Here is a 17,093-nt window from a genome sequence, read left to right as displayed (position 1 = left end):
ATTGTCATGATTTTGTGAAATAGCTAATGCAACCCTTGAGTAAACTTGTTCCACATTGTGTCCTGTGTTATATTAGTTCAGTTGTCAAAATGTTTGACGCCCACGTTACATTTCAGTAAAGCCTATTCATATTGCACTTTATAGAACTTTATAGCTAGGCTACTACAAGCATATACAACTTAATAATTATGGAAGAATGTATTAATATGTCTAAGTAATTTATATGTTTGTGTTTATTAAAATGAACATTTTTATTGAAGTTCAATATAGAATTGTGTAATTGTTAAAACAATTTTAAGTAATACTTGAAATACTAAGGTGTTTTTAATACACTAAAATGCGCAAATCTTCAAATCACTTTTCAAGTGCAGCACAAATAGAAAGTTAATGTAAGCCTACTAAAAACTGTAACCGTTGAATTTCATCAATGTAGGCTACATGCGTTTTTGTTGCTTAAATTGTGAGCTGCCCAACCATTTTTATTTGTATTTATTTTTTTTTATTTGTATTTATTTATTTGCTTTGGTATGTTTACATTTTCTGAATTGATAGCGACAGTTTGAGAAATTATCTTGTAGGTTTTGGCAGCATATTTTATGTTATGGCCTATTTTTTCACAGTTTTTGCCCTTCATATCTACCTTTCCTTCGAGCGCACGTTTCGTCTTTCAATCCGTCCCAAACACACACACACACACACACACACACACACACACTTCTTTGCCCGCAGACACAAAGAACATTGCAAATAAAAACGTATGGCCTCCCCCTGCCCACACGCGCCAATGTGATTCAATCCATGGATGTGTGTGTGTGTGTGTGTGTGTGTGTGTGTGTGTGTGTGTGTGTGTGTGTGTGTGTGTGTGTGTGTGTGTGTGTGTGTGTGTGTGTCTTCGCATGCAGACGCGCAGACTTTTCTGGAGGATGGGTGGTGGAAATATCATGATGGCCCTTTTGTGTGGGTCAGCGCCAACAGCTGTATGTTAACAGGCGACACATGGTCATTTATTGTCCACCTCAAACCGCCTGGACTCACCCAACAATCTGTTGCAATGTGCAAAACGCTTACAGTCATTCCACTTACATTATTTATAAAGTATTTTAATGTACATTATTTATAACAGATATAACACACACAAACACATATATGTTTTGTGTGACTTATACAATAAAGGAAACCCAAATAGCAGAGAACAATTTAAACTGTAAGCTTATGTTCTTCAATTTTCATTTAAACTAGGTGAACTTTTCTTTATCTTGTTTATTCAAAGGTAAAGCTGAAGTTGGGAAGTTTGTGTGTGTTTGCGGTCAGTCAGGCACAAGATTGCTGTTGTTATGGAAATGAGTGACGCGTGCCTCAGGGCTCTTTCATCAAGCCATAACAACAATGCGTCTAATGTCTTTTAAAATACCTCATAACAAATTGACCAAAGACCACAGATGCTTGTAAATAAATATGCCTATACAAATTGTGTAAAGTTAATAATCGGCCAGGGAACACCGAGAATTTCCCAGTCATATCAGAAAACCAATAAAAGATGTTTAATTTTACCATGTTGACAGCACATAACGTGTGTCATGTGATTGACTGAGTCACTGTACAATACTGACAATAATAATAACATGTTTAATTTATATATAGCACTTTCAGCCAATTCTCAAACATAAAAGTACATATAAACAAAACAATTAAACCAAACAATATAACAGCAAACACTATATACTTACTACAAACAACAACAGAGCCCAAGTCAAGAGTATCATCCAGAGCACGGCTGGACTGGTAATCTGGCATACCGGGCATTTTCCTGGTGGGCAGACGCACTTTGGGGACGATCAGCGGCGGAATGGCCATCGAGAGAACCGAGTGGGCAGCGGGTCGGCTGGGAAACGTGCCGAATGGACCGTGATAATCCCGCAATTGGGTCACTTGCCATGTAAAATCCCAGGACGATTTCTCTTCCCAGACCAGCCATGGTCCAGAGTGATGGTATTGATTAGCAAGAGCGTGATCCGCCAGACAGTTCGAACAGAATGAGTGCAAGAGGAAAGATGAAATGTACAAACAAGATGTCCCTGCTGGAGTCATATAATAAACTGCTTCTAACTGCTGCTCTCACTAAAAAAACGACACGACATCGAAAGGCAAACGTGAGCACAAAGCAGTGTTTAGCGGGGCATAGAACTTGATAGCACAGTCTAGTGCAGAATAACGCACGAAAATTTGTTTGGATTGTATATAAGAATATCCATTATAGGGATGTGTGTGTATTATGAAACAGATAAAAACACAGACTAAAGTAACAAAACAGAAGATAAATAAACATATTTGGTGTAAAGCACCAGCATTTGGTGTATCCAGGATGATGGGTGTCAGTATAGAGTCCAAAACCACAAGTACTACTGGGACCGGTGGAATGAGCAAGAGCCAGCTAAAATCTTACTTTGTGCACCTTTAATGCCAGTGTCTCTAACCTTGTTGTTTTCTTCGGCAGAGAATTACAGATGAGTCAGGTGAGAAAAAGAACAATAAAATTGCATGGGAGGTTGAGATCAATACAATTATAAAGATAGATTCAATTCTACACCAGATGCATTTAAGGTACCCGGCACCCATTCAATACATAGGCATAATTTCTGTGGGTCTGTGAGCTTGTAGGACTTCAGGAGATACAGAGTTGTCTCTAGATAAAACATGCAGTAACTGAGTAATGCAAAGGCCCATACAGAATCTGTGGACTTAATTCAAATTTTCTGCACTGATTTTTAGGGAAAATCTGCAGAAAGGATTTAAAACATAGCTAAAAGTATTACATGAACCCAATAGTACTACACTCTTATTGGTAGCTAAAAGCATCATGAAATTAGCCAAAATATTTCATAAATACAACATGTAAGGAATTTGAAAAGCATAACCTTTACGAATGACAGATCTTCTGGGCTTGTTATGCATTTATTCACTGTAAAAATGTATTTGAAAACAGCAATAATGGCATGCAAGAAAGTGTCATCTCTAAATGAGAGCTGACAAATGGCTTTGGAGACCCCTGACATCTGCAAAGAAAGATAGAGAACCACTTTTCTAAAGAGACAGTTTCAACTCAGCATTCAGAGGTACTTAGCTAGAGAGGGTAAACAAGTCAACAAAACAAAAAATCTGATAATCATCCACAGAGAAAAGAGAAATTTGTTCACTGTCACAGTTTATTGACAGTTTTACCATTCAGATCTGAGATCCTAGCCAGCATGATAGACATTATCTTCATTACAATATGAGCTGTAACTAACTGATTTTATTTAGACATTGGACAAAACGTGGCCACAGGACTATATAAAGAAAGTTTTATGTGGCAAATAGACTTATTTTAAATTAAGCTGTTGAACATGTTCAGAAGTCATTAATGTTTTTGGTGCCACGTCCTGCTTCTTTCTCTTAACTTAATGTGTCAACACTATCAGATACAAACATGATATGTACTGTTATAATCAAATATTCATTAAAAATAATGATGGACAAGCATTCACAGATTAGAGTAAAAATGAACTGAGAATCCAGGATGTTTCCAAACTGATTGTTAGCTCTATCTACCGAATTGTCAGCACTGTTGTGTAGAAATTCACACATGTATTAAATGCATCCAAAAATCCCAAAACAATTTCTTTACAATTAGGGTGATGCAGTTGATATAACATGGTTGGGACATAAATGGGAATTTATGTACAGAAAATATATTAATGTACTATAAACTAAATGGAGATTGTGTACCTGGTGAAACATATTTTTTATAATATTTCTTAATCTTTTATTTATATTTCTTAAGTTTAAAACATCTAAATTAACTGGTTTTATTTGATTAAAAAAAAAGTTATTTAATTTGACAAATTAGGTTACACAAACAAATGTCATTTTTATGGGTTAGTCCAAGTATAAGATCCCTGAGGTAACAATTGCAGGTACTCTTTTTTCAGTTTTGATTTATTGAGTATTGATTTATTGACTGAGGACAGGTGGTTTGTGAAGGTGGTGTGTGCGTGCGTGCGTGCGTGTCAAAATGTTGATAAAATTATCTTTCTTGTGAACATTCATCTCCTCTGATTAATTTCAAAGTGGAAATATTGATACATTTGAGACTATTGAAAAGTAATTGGTAAAACATTGAGATGTTTTGTCCTACATCTCAATCAGTGAGTAATTAAAATTAAAGTCTTTATAACACAACACAGTGCCTATTTGGCCATTTAAGATCTATCTACTGTTCATATTGTCAAGTCAACATAATTTCAAAACAGGTTTACAGAAATATGTGGCACCAAAATATATATAAATACTTCTGAGCATGTTCAACAGAATAATCCAAAATAATTCCTTGCTACATTAAGCATAAAGCAATCACTCTTGTTCCAAATCTAAGAGGATCGTATGATTGAATCAGTATATTGTGAAATCATATTTATACTACAGCTCACATTTCAACTTTAAGAAGTGCACTTTGCTAAAACCTGTTGGACAGATCCTAAGATGGATTTATTTCAATATAATTTATTAATTAGGCCAATTATTCAATCATCCTCATTCCAAATTTAAAAGTATCTGATTAAGAGAATGAGTGTGTGTTTGTATTGCATGTGTGTGTGTGTTTGGTGCAGATGGGCAATGACTGTTTTGTGTCTTGTATCGTGTGTTGGGGGATGGTGGTCCCTTGGGATGTGACACAAGCGTGGCAGGAGCATGGGAACTACAGAACACCCCTCACTCCACATACATCCATATTTATGACCCCACATCCAGATACCTCAAATCTCCATGAAAAAATATGTGCAGGCAAACAGGCCTGCAAGAAAAATACACAGGCCAAATTTATTTTTAAACATTATACATCACCCCATACAATAATCAGCACCCTAACTTCCAGCTTGAGATGATTTCTTGAATAAAAACGGCACACCTTCTCTGAAAGAAAATAAAACACTGGCACATATACTCGACCACATATTAACATAGGTTCATACACAGTGATGTCCATCCATAGTCCTCAGACTTGAGTGAACATACTTCACAGACCAACCTTGGACATTCATAAACGTACATTGCCCTATCCTCAGTAAACTCTATAGTTGACACTCGACCCCAAGATCTCCACACGTCATGGCATCTGCTTGCCCTGAAGACTAGCTCCCCTAGGACATCACACAAGATCTGCCTACATTAGAGACCCATACAAGGCCAGCATCCTGACGAAACACACACACACACACACACACACACACACACACTAAATATCGAACTGCATCTGTTGGCCTTTGAGCCCTTTGGGGCAACAGACCAGTGCTTCATGCACACACATGCACATACATACGCGTACCAAATCTGCCGGCCTTGAGGGAAAAACTGATCTTTGCCCGATGATCAAACTATTTCAATATTTACAGGATTGGAGCTAGTGTGGATGTGTGTATGTACAGCTGCTGTGTTCAAAGTAAAAATGGGTGGTAACAAAGGAATGATGACAGGAATTATCTTACAGAAACTTATTTTAAGTTTGCTTTTTGAAATCATGCCCAACACAAGAAACAGTTCACCAAAACTTGTATGATTTTCTTTTTTTCTGTCGAAAGATGATGTTAGGTGCAATGTTAGTATCAGTCACGATTCACTTTTTTCTCGTCTTTTTTTCCCCTACAATGAAAATGAGGGGACTGAGGCTAACGTTCTGGCCTTTTGTGTTCCTCACAGAAATTAAAAAGATGGGAAGAACATGAATGATGACTGTCACTGCCAGTTCCAAACATTCTGCCTAACATGTCCTTTTGGGTTTCACTGAAGTCAATCATACATTCTGAACAACATAAGGGTGAGTAAATGAATACAGGCAGGTGAAAATGGAAAACTAACATCAGCCACATTTAATATTATCCATTCTTAAACCCTGTGAGAGACGCTTTTTTGAACGCTACTCAAGAGACCTGTGATGCATAATTAAACTTTTTTACTCACAAAATCGAGCATATTAAAGGTGCTATTGTACCTTCATAATTTGATCAACCACTAATACTTTCCCCATCCAGCTCCCTGAATCACTTTGAACCAGTTTCGTCAGAACAGTTAACAGATGTAGTCTCCAAGATGTTGTTTTCCAGTTACAACCTGGATATTTTATCTCCACGCCTTTTTTACAACTATTAGTTCCAGTGTGACATTGAGTTGTTCCAGTTTTAAGCATGCAATTCTACATCCTTTGTTAAAAAAGCCTTCTTTGTATCTTACAATACCCAATACTTATAGGCCAATCCTTAAATTGCCTTTTATTTCCAAGATCTTGTCAGTCTGGCTTCAGACCCTAGCACAGCACTGAATCTGCATTGCTCATGGTAACTAATGATAATTTTCCGTCCATGGATTCAGGCTTACTGACTTGTCTTAGTCTTATTAAATCTTAGTGCTGCGTTCGACACTATTGACCATAACATTCTTTTCAATAATCTAGAGTGTAGGGTTGGCATCCAGGATATGGCCCTCCAGTGGTTAGCCTCCAATATAAAAGATAGGATATTTTCTATAAAGGTAGGACATTTCTCTTCTACATTGGCTTGTTTATCATGTGGTGTTCCTTAAGGGTCAGTTGTATGACCCTTATTATTTTCCTTGTATATGCATCCTCTGAGCTCTATTTTTCAGACATACAGTTGGATATCCTATCACTGTTATGCTGACGATTCCCAATTTTACTTAACAGTGAGCTTAGACATGAAGTGTTCATTTGATAACATCCTAAACTACTTCGAAGATATTAAACATTGGCTGGCAAACAATATTTTACAATTAAATGAAAGCAAAACTGTAGTTCGGATTTTAGGTCCCTCAATTTTCTCTTTTCCTGGCCTGGCTGCCCAGTTAGATTATCTGTCGTCAAATGTACAATATCATGTAAGATGTCTTGGGAATGATTTTAGATTCATCATTACATTTTAATAAACAAATTAGTGCCGTTATCAAGGGTAGGTTTTTCCACCTGAGATCAATCACTAAAATCGAACATTTTCTTTCCAGCAAAGACCTGGAAATTGTGATCCACTCTCTTTCATCAAGGTTAGACTATTGTAACTTATTGTACATTGTAGACCTAAGGGTGATCGTGCCTTTTCTGTGGTAGGTCCTAAACTCTGGAATAATCTCCCTTACCATTTGAGGTCAGCTCAAAACGTATTTATATTCTTTAGCATTTCGCACATTTAGCAAAAGCACTTTAGAATTTTAATAGGTTAAATTAGGTAAATACTTGATGCAGTTTTTAATTGTATCTATTTTTTTTTTTTTTGTATGTATATAATTCTGTCATTGTATATTTGATTAATTTGTAAAGCACTTTGGGTCAACTTCTGTTGTTTTTAAATGTGCTCTATAAATAAAGTTTGACTTGACTGTGTTGACCCCTCCTCGTGCTACCAAAACAACGCCAACCCGCGTTTCTTCTCACCACAATTGTACAGAGCGGTTATCTGAGTTACCATAAACACTGTCAGTTCAAAACAGGCATTTCCGTCCTCTGAACTGCCCTGCACTGTGTATTTTTTGTTTTTGGCACAATTCAGTGTAAATTCTTGAGACTGTTGTGTGTGAAAATCCCAGAAGATCAGCAGTTACAGAAATACTTAAACCAGCCTGTCTGGCAACAGCAGTGCAGTGCATAAAATCATGCAGATATGGTCCAGGAGCTTCAGTTAATGTTCACAAACCATCATAATGGGGAAAACAAATTATCTCAGTGATTTGGACCGTGGAATGATTGTTGGAGCCAGATGGGCTGGTTTGAGTATTTCTGTATCTGCTGATCTCCTGGGATTTTCACACACAACAGTCTCTAGAATTTACTCCGAAGGATGGCAAAAACAAAAAGTGAGCAGCAGTTCTGCGGATGGAAATACCTTGTTGATGAGAGAGATCAACAGAGAATGGCTAGACCATGGTTCAAACTGATAGTCTACAGAAACTCAGATAACAGCTCTGTACAATTGTGTTGAGAAGAATATCGTCTCTGAATGCTATTCAGAGATGTGGGTTGGTGCCGTTTTGGTGGCACAAGTGGGACCTACACAATATTAGGCAGGTGGCTTAATGTTGTGGCTGATCAGTGTAAATATTTTTTTACACATTTCACATGTCAGAATAGGTGCACTGAACACACTGCAACTACACAAGATTGGCTCATACGGTTCTGGATGAGGCCCCACCATGTAAACCTCTGTGTGAAGGAAGGCTATTAAAGATCCCTGATTGACAGATGTAGGATAAAAGAGAGGGCAGGAGAATCAGCAGGGGTGAAAGAGAGAGAAGAAAAGGTGAAGGGGTCAGCAGAGCAACAGAAGAAGGGGAGGAAGGACAGAGTTGTACTGGGGGGTCGAGTCGATAAATCTATTCGCTGTTCATTCCCAATCTGTTTCTTTTGTTCCAGATGGCAGCTGATGTGTGGCAGTTTCCAAAGTGCAATCATGTCAAAATATAGACATGCTACATGCACTTAAAAAAAAAAAAACTTTAATTCGGTCATGCCATATTACCTGTTTAGTTGTTTGGCTTGAACTAAGAATGTACCTCAAAGGTTGAAGTGACCAGCTTGAAAAGCTGAATAAGTTATTTAAAGTTCTGCCTAATAAATTAAAAGCAACCTCGTGGCTGAAATAAAGTCAAAACATCCAGAAAAAGCAGTTTAATGAAACCAAGACCATATTTTATCCATATATCTGGTGTTCTGTCAAGTCTAAATGGACTAAATGATAAATTATTGCTACATTATACAGACATAATCTCTTTGCCTACTGAAACAATAAAGTGAAAAAAATTCAGCAGTGGTCCCTAAGTACACAATAGCTCTAGCAGCTGCAGCCTTGCACACGCTCAAAGCATACCCTAACCACAGCACACACCCATGGCATCCACACACACACACACACACACACACACACACACACACACACACACACACACACACACACCTGTTTAAGCAGAGCTCTGCAGCCCTGGAGTGCAGGAGAACAATGCATGCAATCTAATCACTCCCACTCCACTTCTGCCCTAAACTTACAAGCATTAAAAAAGAAACTGTGTGGCCATGTTCAGAGTTTATACACAACAGCCATAGACACAAAAATCATTCATGTATGTACACAAAAGGAGCATAACATGGGCAGAACTCAAAAAGAATCAACAAAACACTAGTTAAAACTTACAATTAAAATGTTTAAATGAACTATAAAATATCTGGCTCACATGTGAAATTATGGTGAACAATTTAATTCATAAACCAAAAATACACACATCAAACTGCTAGAGTGGGAAAACTTGACACTGAATTATTCTATGAACATTAGGAAATATGCTGTTTCAATTAAAAGGCACACTGCCCACTAGTGACAAAATAACCAATTATGATTTAATGCCTAAGCTGTAAATTCCTCTTTTATATTGACATGTGTATCAAATGAAAATTTTACATCAAAATAAAATTAGAAAATTATGTTGGAAAAGAATGTAACTTTAATATCTCAGACAAAAAGGCCTTTTACTGGACTTACATTTTAAGATCTTGAAACTTTTCAGTTGTCCTTAAACCAAAAAAAGATGGCTGCATATAAATGTAGTGCTTCCTGTCTCTGAAAGTTTCAGAATAGCACCAAAACTCCACAGAATCCTCATAACTTACAGAGCTGCAATTCATGTATACAAGTTGTGTATGTGCCAGGAAAGGTGAATAAAACACATATTCAATACATTATCATTAAGATCATTAAAAACTTTCAAATCATCATCATGCCTTACCACATGATTATAAACACGACTGTTTTATTCTTACATTATCAGGCGTTGTGATAAAACCTATACATTAAATAAAGCTGTTTAATACAAACATCTGAGCCAACTTTAAAGGAAGGTCCAAACTTTATGAATTTCCCCATAACAGGTTAGTCTCAACAAACATTATGTGATGATGATGTGGAAGAATAAACATACATATTTTTTTTTGTGGAAGACCATATTAATATAGGCATAAACACATTCACTTTATGAATGGCTTACCCTAAAATTTCTGGAGTGATCACACTATTTTCTTGAGCTTCACAAAAAGACAAAACACAAACCTGAAGTTAATCCCTAAAAATAGACGAGGTACAAATGTCATAGTTTTTGTATTAGTATTTTGGAAAAACTGATTTTCTTTAAGAAATGTCATAGTATTTTGAACTAAAGTCAAATATCTTAAGTAACATAAATAGTTGCAATCAGCTTGCTATAATGTAAATTATTTTGTCCAATGGTACACAGCGCCCTCTGATGGTTAACAGCGTTTCTGTGAGAAGTTGTTCTTTGTTGTTTCTGTTTGTGGCTAATAATGTTTATTGCATGGCTGGAATAGCAAACAAAGACCATGTGTTGAACACTCTAATGCTTCTTTATAATGATTCTCATTCAGAAAATTTGCACTATTGTGGTGATAAATAAAGCCTTCACAACACAGGTTTTCCATTGACCTTCTCCTGCAGTATCGTTAGCGTGCCAGAGGCAAATTCCTGCAACACCTGCACGGTGTCCCTCTGTAGCTGCAGTGATTCACGTGCAAACTCCTGCTGTGTTTCTGCTAGCTGTTGCACCGACTCTGCAAGAATCTCAAGTGAACGGGATACTGTGGACAGAAGTGTGTTAGAAGCGTGCTGCTGTTGCACGCTAAGGCTAGCATTGTGCGCTAACTGCTCACGTGAACATTCTGGCTCGACTCCTGAGAAAGCTGTTTTATTGGAGGCATTGACTGTGGAGGCGACGTGTCCAATATTGCCTCTAGTTGCAATTCCGTCCACTTCGGAATGAGAGTTAGAGACAGACACCATAGAGGAAGATGGGAGGTGGTCATGGCTATCTTCGTCTGAGTCTACCATGTTAGATTCGGGATCTATGATCAAACAAGTAAACAATACAATAAAAATTTGGTCAAATTAAAATCAGAATAAGTTCTTGGTTTTGTTTTTTTATTTTTACTAATGGTCAAATAAATCTAAATTGATTAGATTTGATTATTAGTATAATAACTCCCAGTAAGCAATATACAGTAACAACACTTGAGAGCACTGCCTTAATGCATAATAAGAAACTCCAATCTTTGCTTCAGTATGTAACATTAGTCATCCATTATAAATTAATTACTTAATTACCAAGAAGTCACTCAAAGTTACAACAGTCACAGTCGTAAGCCCTTTTTGCTCTTTGGACTAATGTCTTTAGATGTGTGCATAAGATTTTTTATTATTGAGGTCAGACTAAAAGGAATTTGGGGTTGCTCTGTTTCACCTGATTGGTAGTTTGACACAATCAACCACTGTTGTTTGTTTTGCTGAGTGCATTGAAAATTCTTTCAGTGAACTTTCTCTGATTAAGGATCTCTGTGTAAAAAGCCATGACTCGGCACTACATTTAATGGAGATTCTTGATGTAGATTGATTTAAGCATGTTTGTTTACCTCGAGTTTTGGAGCCATCATACTGCATTTCTGATGCAACCACAGCTCCACTCATTGCAGCAGGCATCCCTCCCATATCCATTCCTCTGCCCGGCGAACTGTGGACCGATCCCAGCCCCATCAACGACCCATCTTCCTCTTCCTCATCTCCACCCTCTTGTTCATCACTGTAACTTCGAATTGGGGTCCTTTGGGAAGCTTCCCATGGCTTCTTGTCCAGTTCAAGGATGGATTCTACTATGACTTCCGTTGGGGAGAGTTCAATATTGGACCGTGCCAAACGTTGGGACAGGGACAAATTACCACCAGACTGCAGGGCAGCCACTTTACGCCGTGTGTCGCATTTGAGGTCTGACCATTTCTTTACAACCTCCATAATCTCTCTGTCACACTCTCCAATCTCATTAATACGTGCCGTGATCTCTGCCCATTTCCTCTTCTTCACATCAGATGGAACGCCGGTATTAAACTTACCTATGCACAGACACACATTTGGAAAAGTATTAGCACGGTTTATCCATTTACCAGTAGTTTTCCATTTTGGCTCAGCCATTTTTTACTTGTCAAATGCATGTAAAACTCACCCACAAGAATGTGACGATTCTTCCGCACTTCATCCAGCAGTATGTGCACTTCACTGAAGGAGAAGCGGGCTTTCCTCTTCTTGAAGCGCACTGTTTTGTCTTGATTGAGGTAGAGGGAAGACACAGACATCTTTACTCCAAATTACCACTCTCGCTCCAGCTTGGGGGGGGAGGGGGGGTGGGTCTGTGGCATAGGAAAGTAGTCACAATTTCGTACATTTTTTTTTTAGTAATCCTGTTTATCTGGATCAAGTGTTCCAAGACTTTTATAACAAAATATGCCAGAAGAAATTAGAAGCAAACTTTTCCTATTTCTGTGGTGGTACTCAGGGCCATAGCAAATGGGGTCAAAGGTGGTAATGATTCTAAGGGCCCCACAACAAATTCTAAACTGTATGTATTAATAAGAAAGGGGCCAGAGCAATATAAAGTCAGGGGGCCATGATAACTTGCTAATACAGGTGTAATATTTCTCGTAAAAAAAAAAACACCCATGGTTCAGGAAGCCTTGTCACCGCGGTCGGTTCACCTCATGTTTAATGGCGCATCTAGAGCACAAGTTTTGGTCAAGAAAACAAAGTGTCAAATAGACAGTCACAGTTACAACCTCCGCTAATACACTTTTGATCTGTGAATAGATATGCTCCACCTGTGTTTCACGTGGGTCAACTTGATGACATCACCATTCTTCAAGAGTTGTGTGAAGTTTAAAATGGCAAGTGGAGAGTTGTAGTGGTGCTGCACGATTAATCATATCGCAATCGCGATGTCAGCCTGTGCGATTATATAAGCGATTTTTATCGAGAGCTGTTTGCCCATTTTCTACACGGCTAATAAAAAGATGACCAGTTTATAATGATGACATGCGAGATGAGAGGAGCACTGCAGCTCGAGTGTCTGATAGAAACACAGATCACAGCTTGGGGATATATCTTTATTTCATCCTTAATTAAGCTTTAAATAATACGGGAGCGTGCCATGTAAATAAGCACAAACTCCAAAACTGTCATTCTCTGTGCAGTCAGAGCTGCTTCAACCAGTCGCGGAAGAGACTCAATCAGAGCGGGAGAGATTTAAAATTCCACCGGCTGATGCGCACTCTAAAACGGAGACACTCGTCTATCACCCCCGCTGTCTGCAGCTCGCAAAGTCATCGTCATGAGATCATCATGATAAGATCAATCATGATGATCTCATGATTGATCTTATCATGATAAGATCAATCATGTGTGAAAAATAACACTAAAATTACAACAACAATAAATATATATATGTTTTGGATAGACTAGATTGACAAATGCTTATCAATAATACTCTAATGACTAAAATGTTTACAGTGTTCAGTGACTAAAATATCAATATGACTAAATGTTACTAAAATATGACTAAAATGTCAACAGTTTTCATTGACCAAAACGACATAAAAAATGCCCAGAGTTTGTCAAACAAAACGAATAAAATAATAAATAGAAATAGGATAAGGTTGACTAAATATGATAAAAACTAAAAAGGACATTTGACACAGGAACAGGAAAAAAAACAGATGACAAAATTAACACTAGTATTCAGTTGCCAGGTCATTACGAGTGTATTAATGCAAAGCCAACATTTACGTGTTTTTAACGTCACTTTTTTGATCAGTATGTTACCACCTCCGCCTCATTTTGAGCCAGGAAAAACCCTGGTTATATGGCGATGTTTTGACTTTAAGATAACCGACACAGAGCAGAGAGCAGTACTGTGCAAAATCTAAGTTGCTACATCACGTGGCAACACGACAAATTTATATGAAACAGCACAGAGAAAAGTAGAAAAGTGAGAATTCAGAAAATGATCCACACACTGGACAAGAGATACCAGCGATAAGCATGACTTTTTAGAAAGAGGATTTGGAAATACCAGTTCTCATTTAAAAAATAAAATAAATAAGTTTTAGTGGTTTGAGTGAACTACACTTTTATATCCAGTTTCCTTTTCAAAATAGTTTATAGAAAGTACATGTTACATCCTGCTTAAATGTCCCTGTTTGTTTGTACAATCTTAATTTCATGAAAATGTGTATGTTCTTATTTATTGTTCCATTTTATTTAGGTGTAATATTGAGAAAATAACAAGTTTGCAGTAATGCAAAGATGTTATTATTTAATTTTGTAAAAATATAATTACATTTATATAATTTTAATTTGAAAACACTGTTTACTTATACTGATAATGCACATTTCAGCATTATCAGTAATCTTTTTTTGCATTTTCCTTGATAACCAAGCAAGTTGACTCATGTTACCATTTGTTTATTATATCGCAATCGCATAGCGCAATATTAGCCTCAATAATTGTAATATAACATTTCCCCTAAATCGTGCAGCCCTACGTTGTAGTAATGCATTGATACATGATTGATCATTTACACCGACATCACCTCAGTGAAAGAGACGCAGGTGAGCTGAAATGGCACACACTCCCTTCAATTTTTAAGTAGGCACTCGGTGCTAATTCAGACAGAAATTAAACAATAACTAAAGTGCTTGGGGTATTCATGTGGGATTTCCATGTATGATTAAAATACTCAAGCAGCATTATCACAACATCCCTTCTCATATGCATTCTAATAGCAAGGTTATTCCTTTTATAGTGATGTACAGTTTCCGAACATTTAATATGTTGAGATGAGTTTGAAGTGCACTTTATGTTGATGCATGTAGTGTATTAGTGCAGGTATGAAGTTAAAATTTTGACTTCGTAATTAGAGAAAATGTTCGTTTTTTTAAGTTAAGGACCCTGAAGAATATAAACCATGGTTTTACTATAGTAACATTGTAGTAACCATGACAGCTGTCTCCATGGTTTTCTGAGCAGACATCATGGTTTTGATACAATTAAGCATGGTTTTAAAACAGTTATACTGTAGTTCCTATATAGTAACCTTGATTTTACTATATATTGTAGCCATGACAGTAACCATGTTGTAAAACAATGATTGTTATTTAAGGGCAAACCTGTTGAAATGTTTCCCAAATAGATTATTCTTTGGATTTGGTAGTAATATTATTATTACTTATTAACAATGCAAATACTGAACCGTACCGAAACCGTGATTCAATCCGTTACACCCCTATTTGCTACGACCCTGGTGGTACTGCTGTGGTACACTGACAGCGCTTTATGATTACTAGCCTATTTCAAATCCTTGGCTCGTTTTTAGTTAAACTGCACTATGACATCTACATTTCATTTGCATTCAAAACAGAAGAAAATAAAAGCACATATTAAAACTCATGTTTTTCTCTTTGAGGCGTGCAGTGATCCCATCTGAAAACGTACGTGTTATCGTGAGTGAAGCAACTGCTATCGGTAATTCCTTTTTTGGTTGATTGTTTTGTTTTTGGTTGATTATTTTGTTGCTTTTTCACATACTGGCTCATATCAAAACACCGGCTCATTCATTAACGCGCTTTAATCGTGTTGGCTACAGTCAAGCGCTTAAGATCGTAGACATGCTCTTCCTGTAAATATAACGATACTGCGATCACAGCTTCGCTCTTTGTTTCTCTCTTCAGCGCCATCGTGGTAAAACCGCTGAATTGAACCAACAACAAATATCACCGAGCAGCACTCAAATTAATTTATGAGCAAACGTAACTGACGTTTTCCTGCTTAAAAACTCTTTACAGAATTCATTCCGTCTTGCATACGGCCGGATATTTCGTCCTCATTTCCCAACAGCTTCATTTTCACTGATTAGCTATTTTAGCTAGCAAGCTATTTTACACGTTATATGTTTCCACAATCACTTTTTCGCTCACTTTTGAAAGTCCTGAAACGCCATAATCATGTACGAGTACTTTAAGATTGAAAATGTTGTCAAACATACCTTAAAGTGGTCAAAATGTCATTAATATCTTGCGTTGCGTTTAGATATCCACAAACTTCGTAGAGCTGCGTATTCGCTGCGCAAGCGCATTGGCTCCCTTCTGTTCTCCTTGGCGTAGCCAGGTGTGTGCGGTTAATAGGTCTGACCACTCTGGAGTGTAGCGCTGTTGCGCAGGGTTCAGCACACAGGCTTTTAGCAGTCAAGACGACGATCAAAGATCATTTCAAATCAACAGTCAAATATGACAACACTTTTACCTCAGACTACGCAAATAAATAATAAAACACGCAAATTTCCAGGCTTGTAAAGCTAATGTTAATGCGCGGCATGCGATGTCCGTATCTAAAAGGTGATTGGTTCTTTTACCTGTAAAGCTTTACTTCCTACATCTGTTGACAGTTGGGCGCTCAGAGCTTCTTGATTGGGCGTTAAAATTTCTCACATGCATTTAAAAAGAAGTGTCCCGTCTCTGCTAAATATTCTCTTTTTTATGTCAACTTCAACCAAAGCTAAAGTAAAAGCTCAGTTTTTTTTTTTTTGTATTATTGTTCCTCCAACATTAGACTATATAAAGTAAAATCAAAACGTAACATACAAGTAGGCGTCTGCAATGTAAGCATCACAAAAAGTATAAATTCATGATTATGGTATCATACGGATGTTATATGCCAGGATTAAAATTTAGCAATGCGAAACTGCATATACAGGTGAAACTCGAAAAATTAGAATATCGTGCAAAAGTTCATTAATTTCAGTAATTCAACTTAAAAGGTGAAACTAATATATTATATAGACTCATTACAAGCAAAGTAAGATATTTCAAGCCTTTATTTGATATAATTTTGATGATTATGGCTTACAGCGTATGAAAACCCCAAATTCAGAATCTCAGAAAATTAGAATATTGTGAAAAGGTTCAGTATTGTAGGCTCAAAGTGTCACACTCTAATCAGCTAAACACCTGCAAAGGGTTCCTGAGCCTTTAAATGGTCTCAGTTGAATTCACAATCATGGGGAAGACTGCTGACCTGACAGTTGTGCAGAAAACCATCATTGACACCCTCCACAAGGAGGGAAAGCCTCAAAAGGTAATTGCAAAAGAAGTTGGATGTTCTCAAAGTGCTGTATCAAAGCA

The 17,093-nt window shown here is 37.1% G+C and overlaps 1 protein-coding gene across 1 annotated transcript; it reads right to left on the bottom strand.

Annotated features, from left to right (window-relative positions):
- Positions 1-8,695: 8,695 nt before the first annotated feature.
- Positions 8,696-16,042, bottom strand: LOC127640669 (uncharacterized). The gene is made up of 4 exons (XM_052123362.1): positions 15,959-16,042; positions 12,088-12,271; positions 11,504-11,977; positions 8,696-10,939 (listed from the first exon to the last, which is right to left on the bottom strand). Exons 2-4 carry the CDS (start codon positions 12,215-12,217, stop codon positions 10,500-10,502), a joined length of 1,044 nt encoding a protein of 347 aa, XP_051979322.1. The 5' UTR covers positions 12,218-12,271; positions 15,959-16,042; the 3' UTR covers positions 8,696-10,499.
- Between the last annotated feature and the right edge of the window lie 1,051 nt (positions 16,043-17,093).

This window comes from Xyrauchen texanus, chromosome 4 (genome assembly GCF_025860055.1).
Source record: "Xyrauchen texanus isolate HMW12.3.18 chromosome 4, RBS_HiC_50CHRs, whole genome shotgun sequence".
In the NCBI taxonomy this organism is placed as follows: domain Eukaryota; kingdom Metazoa; phylum Chordata; class Actinopteri; order Cypriniformes; family Catostomidae; genus Xyrauchen; species Xyrauchen texanus.
Note: the sequence above shows the minus strand (reverse complement) of the source record. Positions and strands in the feature narration are given on the sequence as shown.

Excerpts from the sequence above, each read along its gene's own strand:
- LOC127640669 (XM_052123362.1), bottom strand. The coding sequence starts at position 12,217 with ATGTCTGTGTCTTCCCTCTACCTCAATCAAGACAAAACAGTGCGCTTC. Across the intron at positions 11,978-12,087 it reads GAATCGTCACATTCTTGTGG|GTAAGTTTAATACCGGCGTT; the intron begins GTGAGTTTTACA and ends GTCTGTGCATAG. Across the intron at positions 10,940-11,503 it reads TGATGGCTCCAAAACTCGAG|ATCCCGAATCTAACATGGTA; the intron begins GTAAACAAACAT and ends GTTTGATCATAG.